This window comes from Tripterygium wilfordii, chromosome 21 (genome assembly GCF_013401445.1).
Source record: "Tripterygium wilfordii isolate XIE 37 chromosome 21, ASM1340144v1, whole genome shotgun sequence".
Classification (NCBI taxonomy): Eukaryota; Viridiplantae; Streptophyta; class Magnoliopsida; order Celastrales; family Celastraceae; genus Tripterygium; species Tripterygium wilfordii.
In genome coordinates this window covers 13,982,159-13,995,881 of record NC_052252.1, presented here as the reverse complement: position 1 = coordinate 13,995,881, position 13,723 = coordinate 13,982,159, and the positions used below count along the sequence as shown (strand labels likewise).

Sequence of the window (13,723 nt, the reverse complement as noted above, 5' to 3'; positions counted from 1 at the left end):
ATTTATAAGTCGCAGATTAGCAAAGCTAGCTGGGCTGCTGGTTCCAAATGGTCAATGATGTTCCCGGTCGGTCTCAGGACAATTTGCTTATGAGCTGGAGTATATGTTATCACAAACACTGCGCACACTTCAAATGACAGTGCAAAAATGTTCACAATTAAGAAGCAAAACAACAAGCTTAATGAGTTTCTTCCAAACTTGTCAAGTGCAAGGAAATAATTAGACATATTTCGAAACTGTAATTGAAAACATGAAGAAAGACATTTGGATAGTGCAAACTTCTAATGCCCTAGGGAGTTCTAGTAGCTCATTACGAACATTCTCTTTCTCTTCTAATGTCCAGGTAGAGGACTTTGGACATGACAAGACCAACTTCTCCAAAGCTGCTGTTCTCTTAAGCAAGATCGCTGCCACATCCATATATGCCTTCTCAGTTCCTTCAAATTCATAGACTTCAATTTTTTTGAGGTGCGACAAGAAACATGAAGGCAATGGCTCCAGGATTCTTTCAGAATCTGAAGGGAAGCTGATTCCCTACATTATCAAAATATCTGGAATGGTTTAGCTTAAAATACCAACAAGAGCAGCAAAAATGTAACATTTAAAGGTGTTTTAAATTTACCTCAACAAGCACAAGAGAATTTAGGTGTGGGGAATTTTGGAGTATCTTCAGAAGTGCTTTACTTCCAAGATTTACTTGCCCCCAATCCAAGAACAAAATAGACAGATTATTGAACAAGGGCATATGGGCTAGAAGTTCAGCTGCGTGATTCAGTACCTAACAGCAGGGTAACTAATCATCTTGTCTAATGCACTTGATATTTAGCTTTCCAAGAAAGTAAACAGTAATGACTTAAACAATAAACACATGTTCATAAATTATCGAAAGTGAAAGAGGAAAGCTATACCTCAACAGCGTCTTTCGAAATTGCTAGCTCTTTGAAATCGCGAAGGCCCGACAAAAGCTTAAATAAGCGATAGGCAACTACTCTGGACCTTTGATCAGTATAATACATTTGAATCCACACGTCATCCAATGAGGATTCGTTATAAAAGCAGTACTCGTTAAATAATTCACCAATATAATAAAAGTACTTGAGACAATTTCCAAATATCATGATTTGACAACCATTCGATTCATTCCATGTGTGGTTATCAATTTCCATTTCACTTATGCTCAATTTCAAAAGCCTTGGAGCATAAATACTCACAATTTTGACATTAACCCAGTTGCATTCATGTAACCACAAATCTTCAAGCATTGGGCAGCCAGAAAACAACTTTTGAGTGAAGTGATCATCTGGAAATGTGATGCTGTGAAGACTTAAAATCTTGAGAGTTGAGAAACAAACTGAAGGAGGAAGTTTGAGGGTGCAGGAGACTGATAGATGTAATTCTCTAAGTGATGCACAATTAAAGAGACACTGAGGCAATTCAAAAGATTCTTTGCATTTACTGAGATCAGTACAGAATGTTTGAACGTCATATCTCACTGCAGCAGAGACCCATCGCCTAATGCGAGATTCATCACCAAGTACGTCACATGTGAGAGAAAAATCTTTTATATCTGTTTTGCGAAGAGCAATTCCTCTATCCACAAAATCCATGAACGTGGCTCTATTGGCTTTATGGTCATTGAACTCAAGATTGGGAATGGATGTCCAAAGGTATTCCCATCTTTTTGATAGAACACTGGTTCTTATAGCATCCTTTGTTGGGAGAAAAGAGAGGATGTGTTGAAGAACTACATCAGGAAATTTGCTCAAGCTTTTTGCACTGTCATCCACATCTTGTCGTTCACTCACTTTCTGCATTTTTTATTTTCTTATTTCATCCATATCCAGATAATTTCCTCTACCTGCAGAGTTCACCTATAAAAATCTTGCAATTCACATGTCTAAAATTTCAGTTTCATCATTCAAAATGCACACCTTAAGCCAAACGTCCTTAAAAATATAGTGTATCCATTAGCAATAGATATAACCCATCTCAAATGACATATCTAATGACTATATTTGATACATAATTTCGTGAATTGTTATCAATTCAACATTCATTGAAGAACTTCAAGACAATAGCCCTATCACTTTCAGAGTCTATATTTCCCGAAGATAACAAATAAAACAATGGATAAAATGAAATATCTCATCACACTGGCATTTTATCAAACACTACGCATGCCTGCCAAAGTCATTTGTTCATGCCAGTTTAATTGATTAGAACTCGGAAGCATAAAGAAGAAAATAAAAAATTGGGATCGAGCGCAGGTATACCTGCCATTGCCATCCAAGCTAGCGAAAGTTATGGCCGTCCAATCGCCGCTTAGCCTCCCGCAGGGATCTATTCCGACGGCGAAAGGAGCAACTAAGAGTGGCGCGAATATTTGCTATGTAAAGCCTGCTTACTCTTGCAGGAAACGAAGAAATATGCGTTGATTGTCGGTTTTGGTACGCCTGTACACTGACGACTGAGTGATGGACGAACCGACGGATCACCACCACAGGCCCGTGAGCTTATGAGAAAGCCCAAATTTATTGCACAAGCCTTGTACACTTGGGATACCAAATCCAATGGGCTTTCTATCCCTAAATTGGGCCATTAATTAACTCTTTTTTTGGGCCTTTACGTGTGAGAATACGCAACGATTACCTTGTCTTTCGGGAGTGCAACTGAAACCCACAACTACGCATGCATTATGCATACAAGTACATCTCACACTAATAAAGTTATTACCGTAAATGGCTATGTCTTGTGTTTGACAAAGAAGTGGCGGATTACAGCAGGTCCCGTTGTAATCCAATTTAAAGTTAAAAACAAATATTTTTTAATTTTTAAAAATAATAAATATATTGTATTCATCCTAATGAATTTAACGGTATATTTTTTGTTAGAAACAAAAATCAAATCCAACATGAAAAATGTATGACAATTTTAGACCATCGAATATAAACTCAAAACATTCGATGTTTTATATCAAGATGAATTTGATTTTTGTTTTGAACAAATAATATGCCGTTAAGTTCGTTATACCGAATACTACATATTTATGATTTTTTAAAATTAAATAAAACAAATTTTGTGCTCCAAAAGAGCTATGGCGGGGTCTGCTGTAGAAAAACCTACAGCAGATCCCGGCACCCTTGACAAAGATGTTATAAGCAATAAAAAGACACTTAAGATAAGAAATTTTGAAGGTCATGGTCACAATTAGAAAGTCACAAATAGATAAATCAAGATCAAATAAAAGAAAAGGCAAGACAAAGAACAAAATCGAAAAGTCTATTTTAGATATTATATAGATAAAATATTTTCATTAATGTAATCTATAATTTATCTTGTATTTTTTTTTTAAACACCTGAAATCAAATCATAGGTAACTAAGTCAATTACCAACCGAGCCACCTATTGCTAGTCACCTTAGAGTGTGTTTGGATTGAGGGATTTGGAGGGAAGGGAAAGGAATGGAAATAGAGTTTCCTTCTAATTCCCTTGTTTGGATAGTTTATTAAAAATTAAGGGGAGGGATTTGAGGGGATTTGGGAGGAAGATTTCTTTAAATTTTTGTCAAAATTCTTTTTCTCCAAAATGGAGTCATTTGGAGGGAAGGGATTACTAATTAAGTCATTTATAAGTTAAATATCTATTTTACCCTTGTACATAATATTTTAACATAAAAATAAGGATAAATTAGTAAATTAAACAAATTTTCTTTCATTCTTTTTTTTATCTACCCAAACATGGGAGAGGGAAAAATAGTCCTCATTCCCCTCCATTCCCTTCTCTCCCCCTCCCCTCCTTTCTCTTCCCTTCCCCCCAAATCACTCAATCCAAACACACTCTTAAAGTTGTATATGAAGAAGATTTGCACAAGTTATAATTAGATGGTGGGTAAAGATTAAGTCATACTCTAGTTGTCCTCTTACTATAAGAACTTTGACTTTGAGGTCAAGATTCCAACTTCTTCATAACCGTTTATTTCAATATATATCATTGGGTTATGAATTCAATAATATTTCTTGTATAGAAAAAATGGGATGGGAATTCCTATGATTCTAATGAGTTGGGAGGGTTCCAATTCTTGCTACAATTTTAGCTACAATTCCCTCAAAAAAACATATTATAAATTATGATTTTTTGAAAATAACATATTAGAGTTTAGGAATTAGAAATTAGTGTTTATGATTTAGAAATTAAGTTTAAGTGTTTAAGATTTAGAATTTATGATTTAAGGTTTGTGGTTTAGGATTTAGGATTTTTTTTAATTTTATTATATTAAAATATTATTAATATTAAAATACTCAATCACACATTTTAGAAAATGATTCAACACAATCTTGAGGGTGAAATTAGAGTTAAAATTGGAGCAAAGAATTGAAGCTCCCAATACGGATACTAATACCTTGACAGCTTCACTCCACTGTTTCACATGAGATACTGACCCTCCGATTCCCGAGCTTAAGAAATCTACACCCTCCACAATCCTAAAATCTTGTTTTGCTATTGGATGCGACCGCTCGCACTCTGGATTTGAATCGAAGCGGGCTAAATCAGTAGCCACGTAGACAAACACATGTTGATCTACGTGTGAGATTGCGTACCGTAATCACACACCGATTGGTCGCCCTTTCCTATGCACCGTCGTATTTGAAGCGTGTGGTAATATGCATCCAATGAAAGCGAAGTACGTTAAACAGTATCTCCCCACGAGAAAGTAACCAGCCCAAAATCACACTAGTCTTCGTCTCCAAAGCACGCTCTGATTTCAATTTTCGACCGAACAATTCGATGCTGGAGACGGATCCTAATTCATTAGGGTTCGAAACCCTAATTTTCGTTAACTATTTGTCTCACTGAATGGAATCCGGGAAAATCCTTGTTTCCCGAGAAAACCCTAGAAGCTTCTTGTTCGGCTCCACCTCTGCCGCCAAGGCCATGTCCAATGAAGTCTCGCTGAAACCAACGCAGCCGACGCCGATACTCGACCGGTTCAGGGTTCTTCTGAAGCAGCGCGGTAATGAGGCTAGGGTCTCGAGTCAGGATGATGGGGTGCCACCTCCGAGCATGGAGGAGATAGTGCAGCTCTATGAGTTAGTGCTTGGCGAGCTTACTTTCAATTCAAAACCGATAATTACCGATTTGACTATTATAGCGGGCGAGCAGCGGGAGCATGGCGGGGGCATTGCGAATGCCATTTGTGCCCGGATTATGGAGGTACTGCTTAGGCTTTGTTGTGTTATGTTTGGATTATGTTTGATGGTGAAAGGAGGGTTCAATGTCTCTTGGATTTCAAAGTTTCATGAGTCCTAATGAAATTCCCGGTTTTCATTTTCAGTAGAGAATGAAAGATCACCATTGTTCATTAACATGTTCGAATTTCTCAAACGGGCTTCTCAATTAGCCCAATCCCCGTTGAAGTTGTAACTTTTAGTTTACTTGATATTTGGTCCTGTTTGGTCAAACCTATTAGCAACACTAGACTAAGAGACCCAAATTGGATGTTATCCTTCTTGAGTGTTTCATTGATAATAACACTCGTCTTTTGCAGGCTCCAGTTGACCAAAAACTGCCTTCCTTATATCTTTTAGACAGTATTGTCAAGAACATTGGCCGAGAATATGTTAGGTACTTCTCTTCCCGTTTACCTAAGGTGAGTGAATTTAATGTGATGCTTAATTGTGGTAATTTATCATTATGTGCTTGTGATTGTTGACATAGTTTCCATCGTTTTGTTTCGCAAGGTTTTCTGTGAGGCATATAGCCAAGTTGACCCTAACCTACATCCTTCAATGCGCCACCTTTTTGGCACATGGTCAACTGTGTTTCCACCTTCAGTACTTGGCATGATTGAGACCCAACTGAAGTTTTCTTCGTCAGTCAATAATCAGTCCTCAGGGTTCACTCCGTTGAGGTCTTCTCAGTCCCCTCAGCCAACCCATGGCATACATGTTAATCCTAAGTACCTACGACAGTTGGACCATTCAACTGCGAATACTGTAAGATTTCTAACAAACCAGTCTTTCTTCCATGTTGCTCCCAAATCATGGGTTCGGCTGCTTCTTAAATTTGAATACTTCTAGGCGAAATTCATCTATTGGAGTTCAGAAGGGGAATATTGTGCTTAAATATGTTTCCTTTACATATTTTTTATGCTACATCTAACTACTGTTTGTGTAAGTTTGTTTTGTAAGAGTGGTCTAGTTGATTGTATAAACTCAACTGCTTTGTTTGTGATGCTTTGGTTTATGTTCAGGCTTTCTCTTGATATAGCAGCAAACGGTTAGAAATCTTTCTAGGAAAGCATAGGCAAAGTGTATTCTGAAACAAAAGGATATAGCATTTGACTGAAGTACATGTGTATGTGTTTGCATTTGGAGATTAATTTTAACGACAGGAAGTTTAATGTAGATGGCCTTGACTATTTGAGTGAATTTGCATATTGGAGATGTAATGAATGAGGAATACACCCATCTCATATCTTTTACGGTCATAGTCCAAAGCAAGTTTCTTTGTCCCTTGATTCCTTAAAGACACTGGATACATGTCAAAAGAAAATTAAGAGAATATGTAAAAATTCTCCTTGCTCTAATGGCAGTGTTTTCTGGTTTGACAATCAAAAAGTTTTCATGGTATTGGTTGATTCCCAACTATGTGCTCTTAGATATGTTTAGCTCTCTGAGTTTGTTTAGCATGTTTGTGGATGCATAAGGTTTGAAATGGACCATTGTCGTGAAAACACTTGACAGGAAAGAATGGAAATAATACTTCAGAAAGCCTTGAATGATGATAAATCAGATTCATCATAAGTTTCCTTTGCATCTCATTATAAATTATTTTCACTCGAATCTTATGTGGTATTCATTCTTGATTATTTGTTCTTTCCTGCTCGCTTATGACATGTTTTGTGCTCATTGCTCAATATACTATTGTTATGGTGGTCATATTTTTTCCTCCTTATTTTGGGCTAGAAAAATAGGAGTTATTAGCTTTATCTTTCATCTTCATGCTGGAAGTTTTATAGTTATAGTTTTTCTGTATCTGATTAGCGTAGCTACTGAGATGACCTATGTTTTTTTTTTTCAGAGGATGATATATTGAATATTTTCACCTGTTGATAATTAGGTTGTGTGTTTAAAATAATGCATGCAAATTGGGTAGACAATGCTGACATGAGAACTGAAATGGTAATACAGAGTATTCAACGTGCAAGAGGAACTTCATTGACTTTGAAGATGTGTAATCAGAAACCTGCCATTGGAGATGATGATTGTGATTCTGATCATGCGGGACACATAACTGCAAAGGTTGGAGCCGAAAGATTGAAATCAACTGGAAGTTTGGGTCATACGTCTTTTGTACCTGGTGTTAATAAGATGCGTCTGTCATCGACTTCGAGGCTTGCAAGGCCTTTGTCACCTTTAAGAATTGAAGGTGATGTGCCTTTATTTTCAGAAGCCGATGAATATTCGGTAGATAATTCTCCTCGAAGGCTTATTGAGGTAGCCTCTCCTAATCCAGCATTTAACTATGGGATTGGCAAAGCAATTGGGGGAGATGAGGAGACAAATGAATGGAAAAGAAGAAACTATACTGATGGAGACCGTTACCGAGCTGGAGCTTCTATCAGCTATGGCCTTAGCAATGGAAAAGATCATCGAGGACCTAGAGCTTTGATCAATGCATATGGGACTGACAGGGGAAATGGTACCTCAAACAGTCTGGAGGTGGAGTCCTTAGGTATTAATGGCATGGGCAATAAGGTGGGTTCAAGATCATGGCAGCATACTGAGGAAGAGGAATTTGATTGGGAGGATATGAGCCCTACTTTAACAGATTGTGGTAGGAATAATGATTTCTTGCATTCATCTGTTCCCACTTTAGGAGGTGTTGGGGCAAGACCTGGCTTTGGGAAGTTGGGTGCTAGTGCTACTTCATTGGAATCTCATAATATCAGGAGTGACCGGTCCGGTCAGGTGTCGCAACGTTTGTTGCATGATTCTTCAAACGTTGCCGAGGATACCGTTCTCTACGTAAGTGTGTGTTTCCACATGTTGTTCATTCCTATGCTTCTTGCATGTGCATGCTATGCATTTTTTCAGGGGCTGAGATTTCGCTCTTTTGTGCAACAGTTGTCATAAGGTTCACTTTGTTTTGTCTATCCATTTTATTAACTGATTTTTAGGGTCTAGATTTTTTTTGGCTTGCAAAAGGTTTCCTCATCACTGTAGGTTATTGGTGTGCATTTCACTTTTTTTGTTGAGTTCATAATGTTTATTATTAATTGATGTTTGTATTAACATTCGTTACAATTAAATTATTTGCTTCCATTTGGTCAGTATTCTCTTCTTGGCCATACTGAGAACATTTGCTGTCTTCCGACCCATTATGTGATTTGGTATACCTTTGAAGATATTTTATTTAATGTTTATATAGCTGATAAACTGATCAGCCTTTCAAGAGTGAGATTACTGTAGTTTGTGTTTTCGAGGGATTATATTTAAGAACATTCTTTAGGAGAAAGATCTATATCTTTCATCAAACACAAACCAATATTGTCTGTCATTAATTGACAATAGTTCTCTGTTTAAGGGAGATAATGGAATTAACTTCGAGCTTTGATCTTGCTATATGTTCCATGCAGCCCACTCGTGGATTACCAGATAAGATAAATAGATTCCCAAGTGAGCCTAACAGGGTTACTGGTGCTCGCTATTCTCAAGAAGCCTGGAATTCGCCTCACCATTTTTCTCAGTCATCTCACCACTTTAATGCCAAAGGAAGGGTAAGAGGTTTCCAGATGCCTTCTTCAGCAAACAGTATATCTTCGTCAGGTGGTGAAAATTTTTCTCCTCTTTTTGACAAGGTTCCAGATGCTGACACACAACTTGTCAGGCCTTCAGTTGTTGCATCAGGAATGGGTTCCTCTCATCATGATTCTCTTACTGTTGGCAGTCAGTCAGTCATAGCGTCATCAACAGGGGCATGGCCTTCTATAAATGTACATAGTTCTCACCCACCTCGCTTCCCCACTATTCCTCCCATGCAGACACATATTAGAAGTCATTTTGATTCTACAAATGCTAGTAATACTGTGATGAATCAAGGCTTAAGCAAATCATTGTTTATGCCTGAGCAGCAGTATGATGGTTTTGAAAGCAAAGAGATGAGCTCAACAAAGCCACTGTCATTGAGTGATCAACATGTTGCTATGAACCAGCCAAACCAGGCACAAGGTGTGCCACAATTTATTGCATCCCAGGAGGCACGTGAAAATTTTCTTCCCTCTGTCTCACCATCAGCTCCACGATTCTCACTGGCACCACCTTTAAATCGTGGATACAACCCACGGGGGCATCCAACAAATCCAATACCCGCAGTGCAGCTGCCTTTACTAGCACACAACATTCCAAATATCTCCTTTTACCCGCAATGGAGAGGAGTCCCTCCCCTGCCTCCTGGCTCCACTCCTGCTCCTTCTCAAATGATAACCAACCTGCAAGTTGCTGGTTCAATTACCCCTAATCAACCACAGGGTAGTGCGTATTCTGGTCTTATTAGTTCACTGATGGCTCAAGGTTTAATCTCAGCGACAGGACAAAATGCTGTTCAGGTAATTTTTTCATTGTCATCTATTTTTAATATTTTTTGAATAATCTTTCTGTGATTTTGAATTTTACCTTAACCAAAAAGTCAATATATAGGACCCAGTGGGACTTGAGTTTAATGCTGACCTTCTCAAACTGCGTTACGAGTCTGCTATAAATGCTCTGTATGGTGATCTTCCAAGGCAGTGCACAACATGTGGCCTTCGATTTAAGTGTCAAGAACAACACAGTAGCCATATGGATTGGCATGTGACTAAGAACCGAAATTCGAAGAACCGTAAGCAGAAACCTTCTCGTAAGTGGTTTGTCAGTACAAGTATGTGGCTCAGCGGTGCAGAGGCACTGGGAACTGAAGCAGTTCCTGGGTTTTTGCCAACCCAGACTGTTGAGGAAAAGAAGGATGATGAGGAATTGGCCGTGCCCGCTGATGAAGATCAGAATGTATGTGCACTGTGCGGAGAGTCATTTGAGGAATTTTACAGTGATGAGACTGAGGAATGGATGTATAAAGGGGCTGTCTACTTGAATGCACCGAATGGCTCAACATCTAGTGTTGATGGGTCTCAGTCAAGTCCTATAGTTCATGCTAAGTGTAGGCCAGATTCTAGTACAGTTCCCCCTGAAGATTTTGGACGTGATGACAGGGTATGTGTTATCTATTTTGATTCATTATGTTGTTGTTTTGTTGTTGGAATTATCATTTATTTTATGTAGTTACTCTCGTCTACATGATTTGTCATTCTGGATAAAACTATAATCAATCAATTATTATTAGTAAAATTGGTGCACCGTGCATTTTTTCCTTAGATTTTACGTAGAAATTAAGAAAGGGATATGCCTTTCCCTTTTTTTGTGATGAACATAAACTTTGCTGTCCCTTTCCCGTAGAACCTAATTTCTGTCTTGTGGTTGATATTCTTGGGATGAAGTGCTCCTGCCATCTTCTCACTAAATTTTCTTTTGAAGTATCAGATGTGGATGAACATGAAATTTTATGGTTGTGAATGTAAAGTGCATTAACAATGACATCTGTGAAAACTTGCATATTGAGGTTGCATCTGTGATGGAGTGTTAAATTTATTCTAGTGTAAGCTTATTTAAGGCAAAGCGGAGTGTCCTAACTTTTATAATTTGGGGAGCATTGGATATAATGTAGATAAATTTGTTGATAAATATATTATTTATCATTTATAGTTTATGTTATGAAGGCTATGGAAATGCCTATTAATTATTATTTTTTAATTTAAATTGTTTCTTTCATCCTTCTAATATGCAGGGAAATACTGAAGAGGGTAGTCAAAGAAAACGAATGCGCAGCTAACTTTATCAGCTCCAGCTCTCCTAAGTCTCTGTAACTTCATTTCAGTTTTCTTTCATCATAGTGTCATCTTTTTTATACTTATTCGTACAGTAGTGTGGAGCTTGTATCTTGGCTTCATGCTAGATTCATGTATATTTATAGTTGGACTTGTATCATTTATACCATCTTGCAGGCAAAGCCTACAATTTTTCCTGACAAAACTTCTCTTTGGACTTGATAATTGCTTGCCTTTTGCTGTCAAAAACCTCCCGAGGGTATGTAATTGCACTTAATTGTGAAAATACATGATATGGGAGTTGTATGACCTCTGTAATGGAATTCTTGAGACTGGAAGAACCCGGAGTGTAGGATAAGATTTTCAGTCTGTTGGAGTGTAATGAAGATATGCTTTTGTTGTTGGCTTTAACATTCTGCAGGTGGATGCCTGGATCAATGGTTACAAGAGCTTGTTTCATGGCAACCTAACAGTAGCTGATATCTCACCTGTCATCCGTTTGAGGGAGTAGAACTGTAGAAGTATCGTCATCGATTGATGCCAGTGGTGGTCTACCCACCCCTTTTACATCTTGCTTTCAAATAGAGTGATTTTTAGGGTCATTGTAATTAAGAAGTACTTGAGGTGAAGCTATGTTTCAGACTTTCAGCTTAGATATGATTTTTGTTCAATTGTTTGGGGATTTAAATGATAGAAGTCTGTTCTAGTTTCCTTTCGGTTTTATTTGATTGATAACTCTTAGCTGGACTTCTTTAAGGTTTTTCAACAATGCTAGAGTTGAGCTTTATTTATCAACCAAAGAGAGTTGATCACATGAATCATGGATGTTAACAGGGGAGAAATGCCAAAGATCAAGATATTTGGTTTCTGATTCTAGTCATTCATGTAGACCATAAAAGATGTAACAATTTAACAGCAGAGGTCAGTTGAAAATTTGATTACTTTTGTTTCAACCTTTGTTTAGTTATCTAAACAAACTTATGATTTCTACATTTTGCAGGATACTCTTTATTTGTATAACACACCTCATGGAAGTATGGAAAATGACATAAAATTTGTCAGTTTGTTTTTTTTTTTTTTGAAATACTACTAAGAAATATGATGACTATTTTGGGCTTTCTAGCAAACCAAATACGAAGAGAATGCTTGAAGGAGACGCTTTGTTTTTTCAAAATTGAAATTCGTGTCTTGTAAGTTGTAATTACGCGTCAAGGAACCGACTTATGTATTCCCAAATCCCAATGGGAATTGGAATTAGGAGTTACTGTTTGCTTTAAAACAAGCAATTTGGCCTTCAATCCTTATTCCATAGCGACTGTCATCTTCCGCTCTGTGTTTCTTCCTCAAGTTGATTCTTCTGCTCCTGCTGTTTCTCTGTTCGATCGCCGAACATGTATCAGTCTCTTCAAAACGAGTCAAGAAACACAAATCATGGCTTCCCCCACCATCAACAAACCTGGAATCCACCATATTTTTCTCAAACAACCCACAATTTTCAACCTAATCAACCCTCTGTTCCTCGGCCACTGAAACGAAGCCGGAATGTTTACGAGCCGTGTACGAGCGTTGCTACTCCTAACAAGATTCAAGCTTGTCAGCGATTTTCCCATATGCAACATCAAGAAAATCGTGGGTTTGAAGCCAAGAAGCCCAATTTGATTCCTAACAATCACAATCAGTGTTCATATCAGGGAAACAATCTGCAATTTTATCCCTCAAGATTAGAGTTTATTCCGTTCCCTCCACCGTTGGCAGTCGCGCCGATCTTGTGTCCGACTGTGACGCCATCGTCTGTGTTGCCTCAAACTATTGAGAATTTGCTTAATTCGCTGATATCGTTCTCGAAAGAAAACCCACCAACAGAAACCCCTGTTATTCAAGATTCTATGGGGCTTGAGTTTGATCCAGTTAAATTGAAGGTGCGCCACGAGTCTGTGATCAATTCTTTGTATCGTGACCTACCTAGACAATGTACTTCATGCGGTAATCGATTCAGAACCCAGGAAGAGCATAGTGAACATATGGATTGGCATGTGAAGAAGAATCGGATGGCCAAGAAGCTTAGAAAGAAGAAGGGTCTTCGTGGGTGGAATAGCACCGTGGATATGTGGCTCGTTGAAACAAAGTCAATGAAGATGGTTGAAACAAAGTATGCCGATGATTTTGAAGTTTATGCTGATGAGGATCAGAAAGTTTGTGCTTTGTGTCGAGAGGCTTTCGATGAGTACTATAGCGATGAAACCGAAGATTGGATGTATACAGGGGCTGTTTACTTGAATGCACCTGATGGTTCAACAGAAGGCATGGAGAAATCTCAATTGGGTCCAATCATACACAAAAAGTGTGGACCGGAGCCTGTACAAGTTCCATCTATGAAGAATTGAGTTAACATAGATTCTGATTGTTTCACTTTCATAGCAGTAGAAGATGCCGTTGAAGACTTTTCGTCTTAAACCATGCTACCAATCCATGATTGAAGCAAGAGAAGATGAGAAGATTGTAAACTCTTGTTTCTTTCCAGTTCAAAGTTCCTTGTTTCCTTAACATCACAATAATGTAAACTGTTGTTTCCTATTCATACAATTGTCTATTACTATGTGAGAGCTATCTATGCTTTTTCCAAACAATGTAACTGATATTGCTTATTATTAATGAAATGAATTCCAGTTCATCAAATTCTGTTATCTTATCTGCCAATTTTTCTCACATATATTGTTCTGTGCTGTCATTTTTATTGCACATGTAGCCTTCACTACCGTACTTACTGTCCTGCAAGTTTACAGGAAATATTTAGTTAACACTGTG

General features: G+C 37.9%; 2 protein-coding genes across 4 annotated transcripts; one reads left to right on the top strand and one right to left on the bottom strand.

Moving 5' to 3' along the window:
* Positions 1 to 134: 134 nt before the first annotated feature.
* On the bottom strand, positions 135 to 2,443 carry LOC119988531 (F-box/FBD/LRR-repeat protein At5g56420-like). Of its 3 annotated transcripts, none has more exons than XM_038833592.1 (4): positions 2,274 to 2,443; positions 909 to 1,881; positions 623 to 778; positions 135 to 534 (listed from the first exon to the last, which is right to left on the bottom strand). In XM_038833592.1, exons 2-4 carry the CDS (start codon positions 1,812 to 1,814, stop codon positions 220 to 222), a joined length of 1,377 nt encoding a protein of 458 aa, XP_038689520.1. In that variant the 5' UTR covers positions 1,815 to 1,881; positions 2,274 to 2,443; the 3' UTR covers positions 135 to 219. The 3 variants fall into 3 exon arrangements, with proteins under 3 accessions (XP_038689520.1, XP_038689521.1, XP_038689519.1); XM_038833593.1 differs by having other exon boundaries at positions 909 to 1,871; XM_038833591.1 differs by having other exon boundaries at positions 909 to 1,858.
* A 2,227-nt stretch (positions 2,444 to 4,670) lies between these two features.
* On the top strand, positions 4,671 to 11,629 carry LOC119988991 (polyadenylation and cleavage factor homolog 4-like). Its single transcript, XM_038834269.1, has 8 exons — positions 4,671 to 5,211; positions 5,546 to 5,647; positions 5,739 to 5,993; positions 7,191 to 8,027; positions 8,639 to 9,607; positions 9,699 to 10,247; positions 10,879 to 11,177; positions 11,340 to 11,629. The coding sequence occupies exons 1-7, from the start codon at positions 4,855 to 4,857 to the stop codon at positions 10,921 to 10,923; spliced, it is 3,114 nt and encodes a 1,037-aa protein (XP_038690197.1). The 5' UTR covers positions 4,671 to 4,854; the 3' UTR covers positions 10,924 to 11,177; positions 11,340 to 11,629.
* Positions 11,630 to 13,723: the final 2,094 nt, after the last annotated feature.